The sequence below is a fragment of the Apium graveolens genome, chromosome 8, assembly GCF_009905375.1.
Source record: "Apium graveolens cultivar Ventura chromosome 8, ASM990537v1, whole genome shotgun sequence".
NCBI lineage: Eukaryota > Viridiplantae > Streptophyta > Magnoliopsida > Apiales > Apiaceae > Apium > Apium graveolens.
Genome location: NC_133654.1, coordinates 117,193,529 through 117,217,931, shown reverse-complemented (window position 1 = coordinate 117,217,931; position 24,403 = coordinate 117,193,529). Strand labels below are relative to the sequence as shown.

The 24,403-nt window shown below is 33.1% G+C and overlaps 1 protein-coding gene and 1 long non-coding RNA gene across 2 annotated transcripts; both read left to right on the top strand.

Moving 5' to 3' along the window:
- Positions 1-5,807: 5,807 nt before the first annotated feature.
- Positions 5,808-9,502, top strand: LOC141676931 (uncharacterized). Its single transcript, XR_012557232.1, has 4 exons — positions 5,808-6,121; positions 6,829-6,917; positions 7,047-7,166; positions 9,219-9,502. It is a non-coding gene; the product is annotated as an uncharacterized LOC141676931 (long non-coding RNA).
- Positions 9,503-11,928: 2,426 nt separating this feature from the next.
- Positions 11,929-12,846, top strand: LOC141679916 (uncharacterized). Its single transcript, XM_074486277.1, has 2 exons — positions 11,929-12,398; positions 12,513-12,846. Exons 1-2 carry the CDS (start codon positions 11,929-11,931, stop codon positions 12,844-12,846), a joined length of 804 nt encoding a protein of 267 aa, XP_074342378.1.
- Positions 12,847-24,403: the final 11,557 nt, after the last annotated feature.

Genomic DNA, 24,403 nt, shown 5'->3' with positions numbered 1-24,403 from the left:
ATTTCTTATCAGGATGCCACTTTAAATTTCCATTATTTGGAAAATACCTATTTTCTTAATTTACATCAAAACAAAAATGAGTTTGAAGTTTGAACTATCTGCATATTCTCTAAAAAGTTCAACATAATATGAGTGGTTCCTCACCAACTGTTAGACCATTGATTCTCAAGGAGTAGGAGTGTAAGTATATTAAATAACCCACTTTTGTTTATATACATCAATATTGTGATAGTGTTATGTTAATAATTACTTATCTGGTTTTATTTTATAGTTCCTTAAATTCTTAAAGAAATTGACTCTTATATTTATACAAAAGAAGTAAACTTGTCTCATATATCATTTTCTTTGTCGTTCAAAAAATGTTAGCAAATTTATAATTAAACACCTTAAGGTCCTTCACATTAAAACCAACCTAAGTTACTTTTGGTATTGAAAAAAGTTTTGTGATTTTTTTAGAGCAATAAAACTTATTAAATTCCAAATAAAAAAATCTACAAGGATATAGTCTATTAACACACTTAGGCCATATTTGTTTCATGGGATTATAATCCCGGGATAATAATCCGGGGATAAATAATCCCCTCAAAATTAGTCACGTGGATTAAATAATCATATCCTAAGTTTGTTTGGAAGGATTAGGTGTAGAATTGAAATATAATCCTTTAAAACTTTATCATATGTTTGTTTTGTGGGATAGTACTTGGGATTGAAATATAGTCCTTTAAATTTTCCAATCCTACGTTTGTTTCATATGGGATAACAATGAGGGGATTATAATCTTTTAAAAAATGACTTATAGGAGGGGATAAAATAATACCTCCTCCCACCAAGCATTAGATGGGATTATAGTCCTATCCTCTACTCCAACAAAACAAACATGGGATATGATAATTTAAAGAGTTGTAATCCTTGGATAACTCTTCACTATTTTTTTACAAAACAAACATGAGATTGGAAAATTTAAAGGATTATAATCTTATCCCCTCCTTAATACCATTAAACAAACATGGCCTTAATAGCTTATGCAAGATTATAACTACTAACAATTCGAGTAGCCACATTCTCTGATTTGGAATTCAGCGGTCTGGGATCCAAATTGACTCTAAAACACCAATCTTTGTTTGGGTTTATCAAGTACACTTCTTTACATATTTGTCAAGAATCAAAACTGAAAATCTTTCCATAAACATCAAACTAATTTTGAAAATTGAACTATTTATAAAAAAATAATTATGTACGTAGTTTTCTTTCACACAATCCTACAAACACTTGGAATGCAGTAATACTTGTTCACATCTAACTCAGGAGAAAAGACAATCCATCTCTTTAAAAATAACTTGAATTGTTATATATAAATCAAAATTAAATAATAGATGGAGACTGCCCTAGTTTATCCGCTGAGGAGCAACAATAAAGTGTAATAGGCTAAATACACACTCTTGCTGGTAGAATTAAGATCTCAACTGAAAATCTTACAGATAAATAATTTTATTACTAATAACGTGAATCTAAGGATATAAAAATAATGATGTGTTAAATATTATTTTTGAAACAATGGGTTAATTGTTAACAGTCCGTTGTGAATGACACGTAAGCTATGTCTTGGAGTAGTTTGGACATGTCGGCATATAGATTTTATTAGTAAATTTTTAATTATAATAATTTTATTAATACCTACTAATAATTGATACATATAAATATTGGTAAATAAAAGTAACCTTTTTCCTACCAATTTATATTTGTAGGTAAAATATTGGTACACTACAAGAAATATGACCATTTGCGACGGAAAACTTCCGACGGAAAAAAATGTGCGCCCAACTTACGACGGAAAAAAGTAAAACGTCATAATTATTTACGACGAAACCCAAAACTGTCGCAAGTTTAGTATTTTATTAAAAAAATTCTGCACGACACGATTAAAAAAAATGAAAATCATTTGAATTTGCGACGATTTGAACATTTCGTCGTAAGTTAATTATTTTTATTAAAATTTTAACTTGAAATTAAATAAAAAAAATATTTTACCTAAATTTACGACAGAATATTTGTGACGGAAAATATTGGATCGCCCAATTTACGAAGGAAATTAGAATTCGTCGTTAGGTGTCAAAGAGGGAAATTCAACTTTTTCGCCAAAATTTTGGCGGTAAATTTGACTTCTCTCAAAATTTTGGCAACCAATAATTTATGACGGATTCCATCGTAAATTAGCACATAATTTTTAAAATATCACTAATATATATATATATATATATATATCTATTAACATTCATAAGGTTGGACTGTGAAAAATATTTTTAAAATAATCAAAACACAAATTCATAACTAAACACTGGTTAGTTGTACTAGTTTAACTCATACTTGACTGTTAAAATGGCAAACCAAATCAAATTATTTTGATATAAAATTTCGGTTATATCATTAATATATATCTATTGATATCCATACAATTGGATTGTTGAAAAATATTTTTAAAATAACCAAAACACAAATTCAAGAATAAACACTAGTTAGTTGTACTAGTCAAACTCATGCTTAACTGTTAAAATGACCAACCAAATAAAATTATTTTGATATTAAATTTTGGTTATATTATTAATATATATATATATATATATATCTATTTACATTCATATGGTTGGATCGTTGAAAAATATTTTTAAAATAATGGAAACACAAATTCAGGACTAAACACTGGTTAGTTGTACTAGTCAAACTCATGATTGACTGTTAAAATGACAAACCAAATAAAATTATTTTGATATGAAATTTTGGTTATATCAATAATATATATCTATTTATCTTCATACGGTTGTATCGTTGAAAAATATTTTTAAAATAATCGAAACACAAATTCAGGACTAAACACTGGTTAGTCGTATTAGTCAAACTAATGATTGACGGTTAAAATGACAAATCAAATAAAATTATTTTGATATGAAATTTTGGTTATATCACTAATATATATCTATTAACTTTCATAAGGTTGGATCGTTGAAAAATATTTTTAAAATAATGGAAACACAAATTCAGGACTAAACACCGGTTAGTTATACTATTCAAACTCATGTTTGACTGTTAAAATGGCAAACCAAATAAAATTATTTTGATATGAAATTTTGATTTTATCATTAATATATATATCTATTTACATTCATATGGTTGGATCATTGAAAAATATTTTTAAAATGATCAAAACACAAATTCAGAACTAAACGCCAGTTAGTTGTACTAGTCAAACTAATGCTTGACTGTTAAAATGGCAAACCAAATAAAATTATTTTGATATGAAATTTTGTTATATCACTAATATATATATCTATTGACATCCATACGGTTGGATCGTTGAAAAATATTTTTAAAATAATCGAAACACAAATTCAGGACTAAACATTGGTTAGTCGTATTAGTCAAACTAATGATTGACGGTTAAAATGACAAATCAAATAAAATTATTTTGATATGAAATTTTGGTTATTTCACTAATATATATCTATTAACTTTCATAAGGTTGGATCGTTGAAAAATATTTTTAAAATAATCGAAACACAAATTCAGGACTAAACATCGGTTAATTATACTAGTCAAACTCATGTTTGACTGTTAAAATGGCAAACCAAATAAAATTATTTTGATATGAAATTTTGATTTTATCATTAATATATATATCTATTTACATTCATACGGTTGGATCATTGAAAAATATTTTTAAAATGATCAAAACATAAATTCAGAACTAAACGCCAGTTTGTTGTACTAGTCAAACTAATGCTTGACTGTTAAAATGGCAAACCAAATAAAATTATTTTGATATGAAATTTTGGTTATATCACTAATATATATATCTATTGACATCCATACGGTTGGATCGTTGAAAAATATTTTTAAAATAACTGAAACACAAATTCAGGACTAAACACTAGTTAGTTGTACTAGTATGCTTGACTGTTAAAATGGCAAACCAAATAAAATTATTTTGATGTGAAATTTTGGTTATATCACTAATCTATATATATATATATCTATTGACATCCATACAGTTGGATTATTGAAAAATATTTTTAAAATAACTGAAACACAAATTCAAGACTAAATACTGGTTAGTTGTACTAGTCAAACTCATGCTTGACTGTTAAAATGACAAACCAAATAAAATTATTTTGATATGAAATTTTGGTTATATTATTAATATATATATCTATTTACGTTCATACGGTTGAATCGTTGGAAAATATTTTTAAAATAATGGAAACGCAAATTTAGGACTAAACACTGGTTAGTTGTACTAGTCAAACTTATGATTGACTGTTGAAATGACAAACCAAATAAAATTACTTTGATATGAAATTTTGGTTATATCAATAATATATATCTATTTATCTTCATACGGTTGGATCGTTGAAAATTATTTTTAAAATAATCGAAACAAAAATTCAGGACTAAACACTTATTAGTTGTACTAGTCAAACTAATGATTGACTGTTAAAATGGCAAATCAAATAAAATCATTTTTATATGAAATTTTGGTTATATCACTAAAATATATCTATTAACTTTCATAAGGTTGGATTGTTGAAAAATATTTTTAAAATAATCGAAACACAAATTCAGGACTAAATACCGGTTAGTTGTACTAGTCAAACTCATGCTTGACAGTTAAAATGGCAAACCAAATAAAATTATTTTGAAATGAAATTTTGATTTTATCATTAATATATATATCTATTTACATTCATACGGTTGGATCATTGAAAAATATTTTTAAAATAATCAAAACACAAATTCAGGACTAAACACCGGTTAGTTGTACTAGTCAAACTAATGTTTGACTGTTAAAATGGCAAACTAAATAAAATTATTTTGATATGAAATTTTGGTTATATCAATAATATATATATATATATATATATATCTATTGACATCCATACGGTTGGATCATTGAAAAATATTTCTAAAATAACTGAAACACAAATTCAGGACTAAACACTAGTTAGTTGTACTAGTCAAACTCATACTTGACTGTTAAAATGGCAAACCAAATAAAATTATTTTGATATGAAATTTTGGTTATATCATTAATATATATATCTATTTACGTTCATATGGTTGGATCGTTGAAAAATATTTTTAAAATAATCGAAACACAAATTAATGACTAAACACCGGTTAGTTGTACTACTCAAACTCATAATTGACTTTTAAAATGGCAAATCAAATAAAATTATTTTGATATGAAATTTTGGTTATATCACTAATATAATCTATTAACATCCATACGGTTGGATCATTAAAATAATCGAAACACAAATTTAGGACTAAACACTACTAGTCAAACTCATGTTTGACTGTTAAAATTGGAAACCAAATAAAATTATTTTGATATGGAATTTTTGTTATATCACTAATATATATATTTATTTACATCCATACGGTTGGATTGCTGAAAAATATTTTTAAAATAATGGAAACAACAATTGAGGATTAAATACTAGTTAGATGTACTAGTCAAACTCAGATTTGACTGTTAAAATGGAAAATCAAATAAAATTTTGCCCTGCATAGTTTTTTTATTTTATATAATAAAATTTAAAAGTTAATTACCATTTTCAATCATCAAATTATTACAAATCCATTTTACTTAGACATCTATCATTCCTATTTAACGATAAAAAAAATCTTATTTAAATTTATTAAATATCGTTTATTAACAAAATATCAGCTAAATTATAGAAAAAACATCGGCTATTTAACAAATGGGCCCGGCCCGTAAGTAAGCCTATTAATCATCTTAACTCTATTTCCTCTCCACCTTACTCCTCTCAACTCAATCAACTCGCCACCCACCTCCAAAACCCCTTCTGATTTAACCCAAACTAAAACCTCCAATTTGTTTTAATCCTACATTAATTCTCTGTTGTATTCATGTATTCATACTTAAAAAATGGCAGCGATTGCAAGATAGCAAGGCTATGCAATGGCTTCAAATCTGGTAAAAACCCTAATTAGATCCCCAAATCGCACTGTTTCATCTCCTTTATCATCTGTCCACAAGCTCAGATTCATGAGCGACATGGTCAATAGCGAGGTCACCGTTTCTCACACCGCCAAATGGATGCAGGTATACATACATGTTTATACAACTTCAATTATTCTAATACCTTTTTTCTGTATTTTATTGTTGAGTTTCTATTATTTTGCAGCTTTTTGCTATTGTTTGTAGTATAATCCCCAAATTTTAGGGTTTGGGTGAATTGAATTGTGAAATGTGTTAATTAGGGGGTGTTTGGTTTGTTAAGGAGAATGGGAATGAAATGTAAATCCGTGAGTCATGTGATGACTGGATTACTCGGTTAATGGTAATGCATTGCATTGCCCTTTTAATCAAATGAATTACGTTATCGAACCCAAATACGTGGATAGAGAATTCTGGTTTCCGGTAATCGAATCCATTAAGTTGAACCAAACATGTTTTTTTTATTTAGGTATATTGCCAGATTGGTTTACAGCAGAAGGGGTCAATATGTATTTTGGCTGGCCAGTAGTGATGGTCTTGTTTCTGTATAACTCGTAAATACGGTGTATCTTAATGAATTGTGATTGTCTTTTCCTTTCATGTGGATGTACTGAACTGCACCCATTACAACATGTCATACACGTACATACTTGTGACTTAAAATAAAGATAATGTTTTGCCAAAATTATATTATAGGACATATAATTTGTTTATTAATTTTTTAGTCTTTTCCTTCTCTATAATAATGTTAAACCGGAATTAACTTGACGTGGTATTTTTATACATATGTGTGACAATTGGCAACATTTTAGGATTGATTGTTCCAAGGACTGAGAAAGCCCGAAGTGCGGTGAAAGTGCCTCACACATCTGGTGCACGTTCTTTTGATAGGCTTCGTCGGGTATGCTATTGTATCATACCATTGACTCGCATCTAACATTTCTCTAGAATTATATTAAAATTGTTGTGTGAGTATCTTCATCAGTTTTATATTTGTTTATTTGACTTATATTCATAATTTCTTAAATAGGACTATGCAGAGCAACACGGTGGCAATCGGGATGACGTAATTGTGTATAAAGACTGTCACACATTAAAAGACAAGGACATGATTGGTCCGTGAATTACAGAGGACGCCAAATAGATCATTGTAAGTGGTCTTCCATACATAGATATGTTATTAATTAAATGTTAAACATAAAGATATGAGTTTTCTGATCAATTACGGTAGATTCAAGTAAAGATTGCATGATTTTTTAATAGTGGCCTGATTTGTTGAAATTGTAACTATTATGCTAAATAGTAGCAGATTTTGGTCTGCACACGTAAATGGTCATCAGCTGTATTAGCAGAATCCTGGAGTCTAAGAGAAGTTTCAGTCCTGAGTCTGTTATGATTTTTACTAAACGATCCCTTAGCCTGATAGAAAACAAAATCCAGGTAAAAAGTATAAACCGTTATAGTTTTCTAATTTGTACTGTGATACAGAAGAGAAACTTCTAAAAAGTACATATATGCAACATATATACATGTTCCGATGTACACGATAATGATAGTAGCTTTGGCTGGAGTATTAAAATGACAGTAGTTTTTCTACAATTTGATGTTGATTTTGCTATACACCTTCCTGTTGGGCTTGCCATCTTAGCTTTGTAGTGTTAAGTAACATATTACTACAATAGAATTCTTGTATGATAAATGCTGGCATGTCTTATTATTGTCAAGGTCAATTGTACGAAATTAAATTGCATTGAATCTATTTTATAACTACTGAGGTATTACATATATAACTACTTATACTAATGTATTACAAAATAGATTCAATTCTTGTTCTATAACCAGTGATGTATTGTATATATACGAAAAAATAATATACAAAGTAATTCTAAAATAATTCATATATAAATTAATTTTCTTCTCAAATGATAAAATCCATGACCCTTAATTTAAAAACACTAATAAAAAAAAGAAATATCAAGTGATAAAGTCATTAACAACAATGCTGCTTTTTCCTCTTCTGTTCTTGTTTCTTCTATTTTGCTGACATTTCTAATTTATTAAATTATAATCAAAATTATCTAATAAGGTTCTACATGTGATGTAGATAGCTTTGCAGCATTGCAGCATTGTAGTACTGGTATATAACGGTAGATAATAAATATTTTTTTAGCTAATCATGCATGAACTTAAATCTGCACTAGAGCTAACAACCATAATTTATCAAAATATTATCATTACAATAATAACACAGCAAGCTTGATTAAAATATTACTATGAAATTATGTAAAATTTCACAACTGGTAAAGGTTTATGCTTAGTGGAGGTATATATTTCTTGACTGTAATGATTATCTGTTTTTTAAAAATAATATGTTGTTATTATTTCAAGTTATAAATATTATGTATTAGACTTTGTAAATCAGCCAAATGTATCTGTAGTTCTTCTTACTAATGATCAACTCTCTCTCTCTCTATATATATATATCACTGGTTTCGTCTTGTCGTCTCCCTGCAGTGACACACATTATTTGTTACTGAGAACTATCTGAGTCTAGCTAGTATTTGAACTAAACATTCTGGTGACGGTAACAAAAAGACAATCAGGCCACTACTTGTCTAAATTAGTACTAGCTAGTGAGCAAGTATGAGGCTAGTTAAGGAAGGCTAGATAAACGTGCAAGAGGAAAATTACATATATTTATTTTTTGTTGAATATAATAGGAAATCTCAATTAATTATCAGCTGACTTGAATTTTAGGCAAGATATATATTTTAGAAAATTAAAGCCCTTGGACAATAAAACAAATCAAATGTAGTACTATAAGTTACTTTGTGGAAACCGAAAGTAGAAATAAGATTGTGAGAGATGAGTCCCACTGATCTTTTCTATCCTGATCTTCATCCCTGTAGATCATTAAAATAGATAGTTAAATTTAGGCACATTAAATGTGTTTATTTCCCTGTATTATATTGTAGAAAGTGCAAGGATAACAACTGAACAAGTTGACAAAATGGATAAATATGCACCTTAACAATAACATAATAAAGTACGATTCAATGAATACCCTGACTTTCAAAAGTAAAAAAGTAGAAAAGTAGGTGCACACAATAAGATAAACTATAAAATGCATTGAGATTATTATTTCCCTAAATTTAAAAATATATGCCAGTGTTTTAATGTTATATTGTTATGTATATTTTAGGGAAAGGCCCCGACTGACGACGATGATGATGATAGTGAGGGCAGTGAAAGGACAGAATCCGATGATGATGAGCGAGATATGAGTATGCCTTATAACGTAGTCTCTCGTGGCGGTCCTATAATTAGGGGTTAAATATCGGTGTAATGGGTTATGAATGTTTGTAGGATAATTTAAATTATCCTTGTGAAACAAGTCTGTGAAAATTTGTAAGATGATCTAAGCTAACGATCTAAGCTAATGTCCGGATTATTTTAATTTTTTATGTAGTCGAAATGGTTTTCTTATGTAAAGTGTGATATCTTACATATTTAGCTTGGTTTAAATGTGTGGATGATTTCTTATTCTTTGTTTTGCATATTTTAATATATTTTGTTGTTGAATTGCGGTACAATTGTATATAGATTGGGATTTGTCATTGGAAAGGTTAGGAATCAATTTAAAAGCGGAAAAAGGCTGGAATTAGAAAAACCAGCACGATGCTGCCTGGGGAGATATTATTTTACGACGGAATTATGGGTTACTTATGACGGAATTTCGTAATTATTCTGGGTACTTACAACGTTGGGACGGTTGTTCTTCGTGATTTTATTTATTTTTTTGTTTTTAAATTAATTCTGGCAAGCTTGTGGGCCCAAGGTGTTAACTTACGACACACCGGTCATCGTAAATTAGGAATAAATGACGGAGTATACCGTCAGAAGTTTAGTTATCAGCCAGCTAAAAGTGGGATCCACTTCCCCTAACTTGCGACGTTTTTCTTAACTTTGTGACGAAATTAGTACTTATGACGAAATGCTTACTTATGACGAAATAGTTACTTATGACGAAATGCATACTTGTGACAAAATTGATACTTATGACGAAATGCTTATTTGTGACGAAAATCTGAACTTAAGACTTGAGCAAAAACGTCAAATATTTTTCGTCGCAGTTGGCCCAATTCCGACGATTTGCAGTGTAAAAATTCCGTCGCAAATGGACATATTTCTTGTAGTGAGGTAAAGATCAGATTTCTTGTAGTGCCTGATTTATAGATAGACTTGTTTTCCAACAGTTAAGGCTCAATCCATATAACTAAGTACAATATAGTAGACACTTATATGAGAGGTATAAGTTGACTCTTGATAAGGAGTAATGAAACCTTAGTATTCTTACTTAAGGAGTATTCTTACCCAGAAACACATCTCTGGGTAAGACATGAATAATGATTCCCGGTTGATTTTGGTAGTTTACTATAAAGAGTAATAAAAGCTAACATGTAAAGTAGATGATTATAAAAATATTATTGGAAAAGAATATTCAATCTTTTTATTTGTAAATTTGTCAATATTATAAAAGAAATAGATGGATTCTATAACCTAGTGTTGGCCAAACCGTCCTTGTTTTTATTCCAGCAACTAATCACCAAAATATCATTAAAGTAATTTCTCATTTGAATAAAAAATATCTCTAGGCATGTCTAAAGTAGGGGAGGCATCATCATTGAAAGTGTATGCGACATCTTAATTCTCCAAATAACCAGTTTCTCAAAAATTGGTAGTCAACGTTTCTTTTGAGATAATATGCTATGTAGTAATATGTGGAACCAATTCAGAATAACAATTACAAATATATTATTTAAATTATAATAGAAATGATGAGAATACATTACTTTTTCCTAAAAAACTAAAAAATATTGTCTTATATAGAGAGATAATATAGGTTGAAATTGGTAGGCAAAATATATCTTTATAAATGTAAAATAACTTTAGGTTATGAAAAAATGGGTAAAAATTTAAAAACAAGAAGAAGAATAGATAAAGAAAATTAAAAGAAAAGATGGTTCAGTATTTACAGTTACTTCTAAATATGAAAGACTCATAGATTTCTGCTTTTCGTGTGGACTTGTAACACATACTGGGATATTATGTAGGAGTGACAAAAGAGGAGATGAAGTGGCTAGGGAGTGGGGTGTCTGGCTAAGGGCGCCTCCGAGAAGGGTGGCCGGACAGGGGAGGAGCAAGTGGCTGAGGGAGGAGTGAGATACAGATTGGGAGGCGAAAATGGGGGGAGATAATGACGGCCCAGGTTTCACGGGCGAGAATTCAGGAGGACAAAATAAAGAAATAACTGTAAGACGAGTTTCAAGGGATTCTGGTCCAATTATGGTTAGCAATCCTGTGTATACAGAAACTCAGATATCACCATATGTATTAGCGGGAGTTATCCAAAATTCAACTAATTATATTGGGCCTGAGGAGGAAAGTAGCGGGCTGAATATAGAAGATAGGAAGAGAAGGAGAAGTGGGCCAGCGTCAAACACTGCAATGGATACAAATGATAGTTCGAAAATCATAAAGGGTACACATACGGAAGCTGTTCTTTCTGAAACGGATTGTTCAGCATCCTCTCATCATGTTTTGGCTAAGCTTGCTAAGCAAGCTAGCCAGCCGCAATGATTCTGTTAAGTTGGAACTGTCGTGGGATGGGGAACCCTTGCACAGTTCGGATTCTCGGGGACTTGATTAAGTCTCATAAACCCGCTTTGTTATTTTTGTCAGAAACTTTAGTAACAGGTGATAGTATAGCAGAATTATGCTTGAAGTTTGGCTTTGCAGATTACTTTGCTGTGGATAGAGTTGGCTGAGGAGGTGGCCTGACAGTTTTTTGGATGAATAATTTTAGCTGTAAGATAGTGAATTCTTCCTCAAATCACATTGATGTTCATGTAATGGAAAGGAATCTCCCCGCTTGGAGATTAACTTGCTTCTACGGATTTCCAGGAAGAGCTCGTCGCCAGGAATCTTGCGATTTTTTAAGGAACTTAGCAGGGCAGGATCAGATCCCCTGGTGCATATTCGGAGACTTTAATAACATGTTGTATGTCACTGATAAAAAGGGGATTCACCCTCATCCTCAAGCTCTCTTTGATGGGTTCCGATCGACTATTGAAGATTGTTCTCTTTCTGAACTTGCTCTCACTGGAGGCGAGTTTACTTGGGAAAAGAGCAAAGGCACCCCGAATTATGTGTGGGAGAGGCTTGATAGAGCTTTTACAACGGACACATGGTGGCATAAATTTCCCATGTGTAATCTCTCTGTAATCCACACAACTCGCTCTGATCATGATCCTATAAAACTAGACCTTGCAGCTTTCTCTTTTTCTAGAAAACAGTTCCGATTTCGATTTAAAAATACGTGGTTAAAAGAGCAAACTTTTCATGAAGAGGTGTCAATGTTCTGGAAATGTTTATCTCCAACTCATCTGCTGCCAAAGCTTATTTCGGTTTCTTCTTTTATGGCTAAATGGTGAAGGAATTTCTTTCACAAATTTAGAGAAAAAGTCAGAAAACAGAAAGAGGTTCTGAATGAGCTTGTTAATAGAGAAGATGAAGATGGTGTCAGAAAGTATTTCGAGGAAAAAGATCGGTTTAATGATTTACTGCTTCATGAAGAACAATATTGGAAGCAAAGAGCAAAGGCTTTTTGCCTTACGGAAGGAGACACTAACTCAAAAAATTTTCATGCCCAGGCATCATCGAGAAAGAAACTCAATCATATTACTCATTTGAAAAATGATGCGGGGGACTTGATTGATAACCACGATGCGATGTGTGAGATGATGAAGGTATACTATAAAGGCCTTTGAGATCATTCATCATATGAAACTGAAAAAGTCTGGAAACGATGGAGAGGTGGCCTTTAAGCTAGACATAAGTAAGGCTTATGACCGCGTTGATTGGTCTTTTTTGAGACACAGAATGGAAGTAATGGGGTTTTCTGATAAGTGGATTCGTTGGATGCTACTTTGTGTGACTACAGTGCAATATAAGGTGTGCTGCAACGATTCATTAGTAGGCCCTATAACTCCTAACAGAGGTTTACGGCAAGGAGATCCATTATCTCCTTACCTTTTTCTCCTATGCGTCGAGGGGCTGTCTCATAATATTAACGAAGCTGCAGTAGCAGGGCATGTACATGGATGCAAAATCAGTCCACTAACACCAGCTGTAACTCACCTCCTATTTGCTGATGACAGTTTCATGTTTTTCAAAGCCTCGAAGGAGGAAACTGACACTGTTAAAAGGCTGTTAAATTCTTATGAGTATTATTCAGGACAAGCGATCAATTATCAGAAGTCATGGATATTTTTCAGTGCGAATGTCAGGCGTGACAAACAAAAGGAGATAACGGATATTCTGGGGGTTTTGAATGCGTTGGGAGACATCAAATCTCTGGGGCTGCCTTTATTGGTTGGGAGATCAAAAAAACGGGTCTTCAGTTTCTTAAAAGAAAGAGTGTGGAAGAGAATTCAAGGATGGAGTAATAAAACTTTGTCACGAGCGGGTATGTTAGATATATTTGATAATGTCATGGCTAATATGATTTATGTTTAGTTTTCAGATCTGAATTAAACAGGATAAATCGGTACTTACTGGAAGACAGGACTTAAGGATATCAGTACTTATATTATCAGGAGATAATCATCAGAAGATGGATATCAGAACTTAGGTGATGAAGGACGTTCAAATATGGACAACAGCTGATTAAAGGAAAGAAGATCGAGATAAACATAAGAAGAGATATGCATGAAGAATGAATTCTATGAAGAATAGAATACTTGGAAGAAAAGATATCTGATTGATATATTTTAGAAAGCAAAATTATATTCCATATCAATTAGCGATTATCTTGTAACTGTGTAGTATATAAACACAGACATAGGGTTTACACTATAAGTGTTATCATATACGAGAAGATTATTCATTGTAACCCTAGCAGCACTCTTGATATTTGTTCATCACTGAGAGGTAACAGTTCCATACTGTAACAGAGTTTATTGTTTCAATAATGTTTGTTTTCTGTTACTTGAGTTATTAAATTTCGATTTGATTGTACTTTACACTGTATTCACCCCCTCTACAGTGTGTGTGTGACCTAACAAGTGGTATCAGAGCCTATCTGTTAACGCACAAACATATTAAGATCCAAACACAATCATGTCTGACACAGAAACTCCAACTAAGCCTACCAAAACTGAAGAACCTTCAAAGACACAAATTCAAAGTCGGTATGAGACAATCAGAGTTCCCATACTGAGACCATCTGAATATGCCATATGGAAGGTGATGATGACCATGTTTCTGGAAGCTACAGATCCAGAATATCTTGATAGAATCAAGGAAGGACCTCACAAACCAACCAAACTCGCAGTTGCAGTTGCAGGTGAAGCAGTAAAGACTGTACCAAAGGAGAAGAGTGATTATACTGCTGAAGATATCACATCAATTGCTAAGGATGCTAAGGTACGACACTTACTGCATAGTGCCATTGATAATGTAATGTCAAACATGGTAATTAACTGCAAGACTTCAAAGGAGATATGGGATGCTCTGGAAACAAGGTGTCAGGGAACTGATACAATTAAAAAGAACAGGAAGACAATACTCACTCAAGAATATGAACACTTTGACTCAAAGGCTAATGAGTCATTGACTGATTTATATGATAGATTTGTCAAACTCTTGAATGATTTGTCACTGGTTAATAAGGAGTATGATCTTGAAGATTCAAACCTTAAATTCCTGTTAGCTCTTCCTAAATGCTGAGATTTGAAGGAAACAACAATAAGAGACAACTACAATCTTGATGAAACAACTCTTGATGAAATTTATGGAATGCTCAAGACTCATGAACCTGAGATGGAACAAAGAAGCAAGAGGAAAGGAGGAAAGTTAAGGACAGTTGCTCTTAAGGTTGAAGAAGAATCCCCTAAGGCAGCTACCTCAAAGAAAGACAAGGGTAAAGCTCTTTTCACAAAGTCTGATACTGAGTCATCAAGTTCTGAAAGTGATGATGACTCAGAATCTGTAAGTTTGCCTGAGACTGATGCTGATGAGGAGATGATGAAGCTGTGTGCTCTTATGATGAAAGGGATCACAAAGATTGCATACAGGATGTTCAGGAAGGGAAATAAGTTTTTCAGGAAAGGCACAAGTTCTGATAAGAAGAATTTCAGAAGATCTGAGGGCAGAGGAGGAAAGTCTGATAGAGGAGATTATACCAATGTCAAATGTTATAACTGTGGTGAGAAAGACCACATATCTCCTGATTACAAGAAAGTGAAGGGTGACAAAGGCAAGACTCTTGTCACAAAGAAGAAAAGATGGACAGACACCTCAGACTCTAAAAGTGAGGAGAATTATGCTTTGATGACAAATGCTGATAAAGCAAGTGCTGAAAGCAGTTCTGAAGCTGCTGAATCAAAGGTACCTCAGACTACTTATGCTTTTCATACTGATGATATTAATGAGTTGAGAAGATATCTTAAAACCATGTTTGTCAGTTATAGAGATCAAACTTTAACATGTGAAAGATTAACTTCTGAAAATCTTGCTTTTAAGAAAAGAAATGATTTCTTAGAAAAAGAGTTAGTTATGTTCCATCAAACTCGGAAGGATAGAGATGATGCTTTTTATGTTAGGGATGAAGTGCTAAAAATGAATGAATCTCTAAAAACTGAGTTAGAAAATGAAAGAAAGATTATCAGGACTTGGACTAACTCTGGCAGAACAACTCAAAATTTGCTAAGTAGTGAAAATTGGAAAGAGGGCTTAGGTTATGGAGAGGATAAGAATGATAAAGGAACTGTAGAAATTAAGCCTGTTGTTAAGCAAAAACCAAAGTTAAAACCTGTTAAGTTTGTAACTGTAAAGTCTGATAATGAGAAATCAGAAGTTAAAGAGGGATTAACTTCTGACAAACTTAAACAGAAAAAGACAGCTGAAGTAAACATAGGTTTAATGACTAAGAAGCAACTTAAGCTGAAAGATGTTAAGACTGCAAACAAGGTAAAATCACCTAGAAAAAATAGGAATGGAAATGAAGGTGTGAATAAAAGCAATGATTATAAGCCTGTTCCTAAAGCTCCTAGGAAAACGTGTCATAACTGTGGAAGTTCTAACCATCTAGCCTCTTTTTGCAGGAAGAATAAGAACATAAACTCCTTACCTTCAAAGTCAGGAGTTAAGAGTCAGTCTGTTAGATATAAGCCACAAAGTCCTTATTTTCATTGTGGTAGTTTATGGCATTCCATTTATACTTGTAAGGAATATCATAGTTTGTACTATGATTATTATCAAATAAAACCTTCTTTAAAGAAAGTTTCCATTGTTCCTTCTACTGTAAATTCTGATTCAAAGTCTGATAGTGTAAGTTCTGATAAGAAAAATGTTAACATAAACTCTGATGCTAAATCCGCTGTAAATGTTAACAAACTTGACAAGGCCAAAGGATCCAAGCAAGTCCGGGTCCTTAAAACTAAAACTAATCATTAGTGGTCTTTGTGATTGCAGGGCAACGGGAAAAATATCCTAGTTCTGGACAGTGGATGTTCAGGACATATGACTGGAAATAAAGCCCTGCTATCAGATTTTGTGGAGAAAGCTGGCCCAAGTGTTTCCTATGGAGATGGCAACATTGGAAAAACATTGGGATATGGCAATATCAATCTTGGGAATGTCATCATTATAGAAGTAGCTCTAGTCTCAGGACTTAAACACAATCTGTTGAGTATAAGTCAAATCTGTGACAGAGGTTATCATGTTGTTTTTTTGAAGAACACTGTGAAGTTGTGAGTAAATCTAAAGGCAAAGTTGTTCTGAAAGGATACATGCGTGGTAACATTTATGAAGCTAAGCTTTCAACAAGTACGGATGGTTCTGCAATCTGTCTGTTGAGTAGAGCATCAATTGAAGAAAGCTGGAATTGGCACAAGAAACTCTCTCATTTAAATTTCAACAATATAAATGAATTAGTCAAGAAAGATCTTGTGAGCGGACTGCCAAAGTCAGTATTTGCTCCTGATGGCCTTTGTGATTCTTGTCAGAAGGCTAAACAAAGAAAATCCTCATTCAAGAGCAAGACTGAATCATCAATTATTGAGCCTTATCACCTACTACATGTTGATCTATTTGGTCCAGTAAATGTCATGTCTATTGCAAAGAAGAAATATGCTATGGTCATAGTGGATGAGTTCACCAGATACACATGGGTGTATTTCTTGCACACAAAAAGTGAAACTGCATCTATCTTGATTGATCATGTCATACAACTGGATAAATTGGTCAAAGATTCTGTGAAGACAATAAGAAGTGATAATGGCACTGAGTTCAAGAATTTGATAATGGAAGAGTTCTGCAAAAACCATGGAATTAAGCAGGAATACTCTGCTCCTGGAACTCCACAGCAAAATGGAGTTGTTGAAAGAAAGAATAGAACGCTTTCTAGGCTGAAGCTGTGCAGACTGCTTGTTTTACTCAGAATGCAACACTCATTAACAAGCATGGAAAGACACCATATGAGATGGTGAAGAAAAAGAAGCCAAATCTGAAAGACTGCTTGTTTTTGACATCATCAAATATTTGTTAAACTTGTATATTATGTTAATTTACAAGTTGGGGGAGATTGTTAGATATATTTGATAATGTCATGGCTAATATGTTTTATGTTTAGCTTTCAGATCTTACTTGAACAGGATAAATCAGTACTTAACTATTGATCAGTACTTATACTGGAAGTCAGGACTTAAGGATATCAGTATATATGTTATCAGGAGATAATCATCAGAAGATAGATATCAGAACTTAAGTGCTGAAGGACAATCAGATAAGGACAGTAGCTGATTAAAGAAAAGAAGATCAAGATAAACATAAGAAGAGATATGCATGAAGAAGGAATTCCGTGAAGAATGGAATACTTGGAAGAAAATATATCTGATTGATATATTTTAGGAAGTAGAATTATATTCCATATCAATTAGCGATTATCTTGTAACTGTGTAGTATATAAACACAGATATAGGGTTTACACTATAAGTGTTATCATTATTAGAGAAGATTATTCATTGTAACCCTAGCAGCTCTCGTGATATTTGTTCATCACTGAGAGGTAACAGTTCTATACTGTAACAGAGTTTATTGTTTCAATAAAGTTTGTTTTCTGTTACTTAAGTTCTTAAAGTTCGATTTGAGTGTACTATACATTGTATTCACCCCCTCTACAGTGTGTGTGTGACCTAACAATTGGTATCAGAGCCTATTTGTTAACATACATACAGTTAAAGATCCAAACACAATCATGTCGGACACAGAAACTCCAACTAAGCCTACCAAAACTGAGGAACCACCAAAGACACAAATTCAAAGTCGGTATGAGACCATCAGAGTTCCCATACTGAGACCATCTGAATATCCCATATGGAAGGTAAGGATGACCATGTTCCTGGAAGCAACAGATCTAGAATACCTTGATAAAATCAAGGAAGACCCTCACAAACCTACCAAACTCGCTGTTGCAGTTGCAGGTGAAGCAGCAAAGACTGTACCAAAGGAGAAGAGTGATTATACTGCTGAAGACATAGCATCAATTGCTAAGGATGCTAAGGTACGACACTTACTGCATAGTGCCATTGATAATGTAATGTCAAACAGGGTAATCAACTGCAAGACTGCTAAGGAGATATGGGATGCTCTGGAAATAAGGTGTCAGGGAACTGACACAATTAAGAAGAACAGGAAGACAATACTCACTCAAGAGTATGAACACTTTGACTCAAAGACTAATGAGTCATTGAATGATTTATATGATAGATTTGTCAAACTTTTGAATGATTTGTCATTGGTTGATAAAGAGTATGATATTGAAGATTCAAACCTTAAGTTCCTGTTAGCTCTTCCTGAATGCTGGGATTTGAAGGCAACGACAATAAGAGACAACTACAATCTTGATGAAACAACTCTTGACGAAATTTATGGAATGCTCAAGACTCATGAGCTGGAGATGGAACAAAGAAGCAAGAGGAAAGGAGGAAAGTGAAGGACAGTTGCTCTTAAGGCTGAAGAAGAATTCCCCAAAGCAGCTTCCTCAAAGAAAGACAAGGGTAAAGCTCTTTTCATAAAGTCTGATACTGAGTCATCAAGTTCTAAGAGTGATGATGACTCAGATTCTGAAAGCTTGCCTGAGACTGATGCTGATGAGGAGATGATGAAGTTGTGTGCTCTTATGGTGAAAGGAATCACAAATATTGCATACAGGAAGTTCAGGAAGGGAAAAACGTTTTCCAGGAAAGGCATAAGTTATGATAAGAAGAATTTCAGAAGATCTGAAGGCAGAGGGGATTACATCAATGTTAAATGCTATAACTGTGGTGAGAAATGTCACATATCTCCTGACTGCAAGAAGGTAAAGGGTGACAAAGGCCAGGCTCTTGTCACAAAGCAGAAAAGATGGACAGACACCTCAGACTCTGAAAGTGAGGAAAACTATGCATTGATGGCAAATGCTGATAAAGAAAGTGCTGAGAGCAGTTCTGAAGCTGCTGAAACAAAGGTACCTCAGACTACTTATGCTTTTCATACTGATGATATTATTGAGTTGAGAAGATATCTTAAAACCATGTTTGTTAGCTATAGAGATCAAACTTTAACATGTGAAAGATTAACTTCTGAAAATCTTGCATTTAAGAAAAGAAATGATTTCTTAGAAAAAAAGTTAGTCATGTTCCATCAAACTCAGAAGGATAGAGATGATGCTTTTTATGTTAGGAATGAAGTGCTAAAATTAAATGAATCTCTAAAAACTGAGTTACAAAAGGAAAGAGAGATTATCAGGACTTGGACTAACTCTGGCAAAATAACTCAAAATTTGCTAAGTAGTGGAAACTGGAAAGAGGGCTTAGGTTATGGAGAAGATAAGAAAGATAAAGGAACTGAAGAAATTAAGTCTGTTGATAAGCAAAAGCCAAAGTTAAATCCTGTTAAGTTTGTAACTGTAAAGTCTGAAAATGAAAAATCTGAAGTTACAAAGGAATCAACTTCCGACAAACTAAAATAGGAAAAGACAGCTGAAGTGAACATAGGCTTAATGACAAAGAAGCAGCTTAAGCATAAGCTGAAAGATGTCAAGAATGCAAACAAGGTAAAATCACCTAGGAAAAATAGGAATGGAAAGGAAGGTGTGAATAAAAGCAATGATTATAAACCTGTTCCTGATGCTCCTAGGAAAACATGTCGTAACTGTGGAAGTTCTAACCATCTGGCTTTTTTTTGTAGGAAGAATAAGAATATTAACTCCTTACCTTCAAAATCAGGAGTTAAGAGTCAGTCTGTTAGATACAAACCACAAAATCCTTGTTTTCATTGTGGTAGTTTATGGTATTCCATTTATACTTGTAAGGAATATCATAGTTTTTACTATGATTATTATCAAATAAAACCTTCTTTGAAGAAAGTTTCCATTGTTCCTTCTGGTGTAAATTCTGATTCAAAGTCTGATAGTGTAAGTTCTGATAAGAAAAATGTTAACATAAACTCTGATGCTAAATCCGCTGCAAATGTTAATAAACTTAATAAGGCCAAAGGATCCAAGCAAGTCTGGGTCCTTAAAACTAATAATTAGTGGTCCTTGTGATTGCAGGGAAACAGGAAAAATATTCTAGTTCTGGACAGTGGATGTTCAGGACATATGACTAGAAATAAGGCCCTGCTATCAGACTTTGTGGAGAAAGCTGGCCCAAGTGTTTCTTATGGAGATGGCAACATTGGAAAAACATTGGGATATGGCAATATCAATCTTGGGAATGTCATCATTAAAGAAGTAGCTCTGGTCTCAGGACTTAAACACAATCTGTTGAGTATAAGTCAAATCTGTGAAAGAGGTTATCATGTTGATTTTTTGAAGAACACTGTGAAGTTGTGAGTAAATCTAAAGGCAAAGTTGTTCTGAAAGGATACATGCGTGGTAACATTTATGAAGCTAAGCTTTCAACAAGTACTGATGGTTCTGCAATCTGTCTAATAAGTAGAACATCAATTGAAGAAAGCTGGAATTGGCATAAGAAACTCTCTCATTTAAATTTCAACAATATAAATGAACTGGTCAAGAAAGATCATGTGAGAGGATTGCCAAACACAGTATTTGCTCCTGATGGTCTTTATGATTCATGTCAGAAAGTCAAACAAAGAAAATCTTCATTCAAGAGCAAGATTGAATCATCAATTCTTGAGCCTTATCATCTACTACATGTTGATCTATTTGGTCCAGTAAATGTCATGTCTATTGCAAAGAAGAAGTATGCGTTGGTCATAGTGGATGAGTTCACCAGATACACTTGGGTGTATTTCTTGCACACAAAAAGTGAAACTGCATCTATCTTGATTGATCATGTCAAACAGCTGGATAAAATGGTCAAAGATTCTGTGAAAATTTTAAGGAGTGATAAAGGCACTGAGTTCAAGAATTTGATAATGGCAGAGTTCTGCAAAAGCCATGGAATAAGGCAGGAATTTTCTGCTCCTGGAACTCCACAGCAAAATGGAGTTGTTGAAAGGAAGAATAAAACTCTCATTGAAGCTGCACGTACAATGCTTGAAGAAGTAAAGCTTCCAACCTATTTCTGGGCTAAAGCTGTGCAGACTGCTTGTTTTACTCAAAATGCAACACTCATTAACAAGCATGGAAAAACACCATATGAGATGGTGAAGAAAAAGAAGCCAAATCTGAAATATTTTCATGTATTTGGATGCAAGTGTTTTGTTCTCAAGAGTCATTCTGAACAGCTATCAAAGTTTGATCTAAAAGCTGATGAAGGAATCTTTGTTGGATATCCAATTTCCACAAAAGCCTTCAGAGTCTATAATTTGAGAACAAAAGTGGTCATGGAATCTATCAATGTCTCTTTTGATGACAAAAAGATTACTGGTCTTGAAGATTTCATTGACCATGATCAGCTGAGATTTGAAAATGAAGACTTAATTTCTGATACAGAAAATCCTGATAGTCTAAGTCCTGATACTGTAAACTCTGATGGATTAAACTCTGATATTATTGAAACTGTGGAGACTACATCAAAGGAAGATGCACCTATGCAGGGGGAGCATACTCAAGATCCTACCACAGCTCAAGAAACATCAGAACATACATCTGGCTCTTCAAGTTCTGATTCGTCAAGTTCTGATAAGCCACGTTCTGATAGTGCTGAAAATCTAAATACTGAAGAATCCAACTCAGAGAGCACAGTTTCAGGGGGAGCATCAGAAAATGAAAATAAAGATAGCATGGATCATGGGGGAGCATCCAGTTCTAGAGAAACCTTCCATCTGCAAGGAAGTGGACAAAATCACATACACCTGATTTGATAATTAGAAATCCTGATGCAGGTGTCAGAACTAGAACAGGTACTTCAAATGAATGTCTTTACAATTCTTTTCTCTCTCAGACTGAGCCAAAGAAAGTGGAAGAAGCTCTTCAAGATGCTGATTGGGTGCAAGCAATGCAGGAAGAGTTGAATGAATTTGAAAGAAACAAAGTCTGGACCCTAGTGCCATGACCAAATAATAGATCTGTTGTTGGTACAAAGTGGGTATTCAGAAACAAAACTGACAGTGATGGCATAATTACAAGGAATAAGGCAAGGCTGGTTGCAAAATGATATTCTCAACATGAGGGAATTGATTACAATGAAACATTTGCACCAGTTGCTAGGTTAGAAGCCATAAGGATATTCTTGGCTTATGCTGCTCACAAAAAGTTTACTGTCTTTCAAATGGATGTGAAAAATGCTTTTCTCAATGGAGAATTGGAGGAGGAGGTATATGTTGAACAACCTCCAGGTTTTGTAGATACCAAACATCCAGATTATGTCTACAGGCTTGATAAAGCACTTTATGGACTTAAGCAAACTCCTAGAGCATGGTATGAGACTTTAGCTCAGTTTCTTCTAGAAAGTGGATTCAACAGAGGGACAATAGACAAAACACTGTTCTACCTCAACCATGGAAATGACTTTTGTTGATGATATCATTTTTGGATTTACAAATGACAAACTTTGCAAAAAGTTTGCCAAACTAATGCAGTCAAGATATCAGATGAGTATGATGGGTGAACTTAGCTATTTTCTGGGCCTTCAAGTCAAGCAGAATGAGGAAGGCACTTTTATTTGTCAAACCAAGTACACCAGAAACTTGCTGAAGAAATTTGGAATGCAAGATTGTTCAAGTGCATCCACTCCAATGACCACTGCAACAAAACTGGATAAGGATACCGGTAAATCAGTAGATATTACTGACTACAGAGGTATGATTGGCTCTCTACTCTATCTAACTGCTAGTAGATCTGATATCATGTATGATACCTGTCTTTGTGCAAGATTTCAAGCAGATCCAAGAGAACCTCACTTAACAGCTGTAAAAAGAATTTTTAAGTATCTTAAAGGAACAGCTGCTCTGGGATTATGGTATCCTAAAGAATCAGATTTTAAACTAATAGGTTACTCAGATGCAGATTTTGCAGGTTGCAAAATTGACAGGAAAAGCACAAGTGGAAGCTGCAAATTTCTTGGAGGCAGATTGGTTTCTTGGTACAGCAAGAAACAAAAGTCAATTTCCACATCAACTGTAGAAGCAGAGTATATTGCTGCAGGAAGCTGTTGTGCACAGATTTTTTGGATGAAGAATCAGTTACTGGATTATGGGTTAACATATTTCAAAATCCCTATTTACTGTGATAATCAAAGTGCTATTGCTATGACAGGTAATCCAGTTCAACACTCAATGACAAAGCACATCAGCATCAGGTACCACTTCATCAGGGAACATGTAGATGAAGGTACAGTGGAATTGCATTTTGTTCCCACAGATCAACAACTAGCAGATATCTTCACAAAACCACTGTGTGAAGGTACTTTTACAAGATTGGTAAATGAACTTGGAATGGTTTCAGGTTCTTTCTCTAAATCTGCTTAGTCTTGTTCTGTGTTATCAGACTTTATGCTCGGTATTTACAGAATTAATCTCATTGTGTATTCTATGCTTAATTGATAAATGTCTTTAAGTACTGACTGTTGTCTGATATATGTTTCTAAACTCTGATAAGTGATATGTCTGTTCAAGTACCTATTCAATCCTATGAGGATAACTGTGCTAGATACTGACCTAGTAGTCTTCAATAAACAAATGATTCCATGTAAGAAGTAATTATTTCAGTGGAAATCTTATGACACTAGCAAATTCTGATAATTGAGCTTAGTTAAGTTTACTTTGTACATCTTATTACTAAGTCACAAATTAGAATAATGCTACTCATCTGTTAAGTTCTGATACTAGTAAAACTGCTGAATGTACTAAGTGCTGATAAACCTCACTTATCAA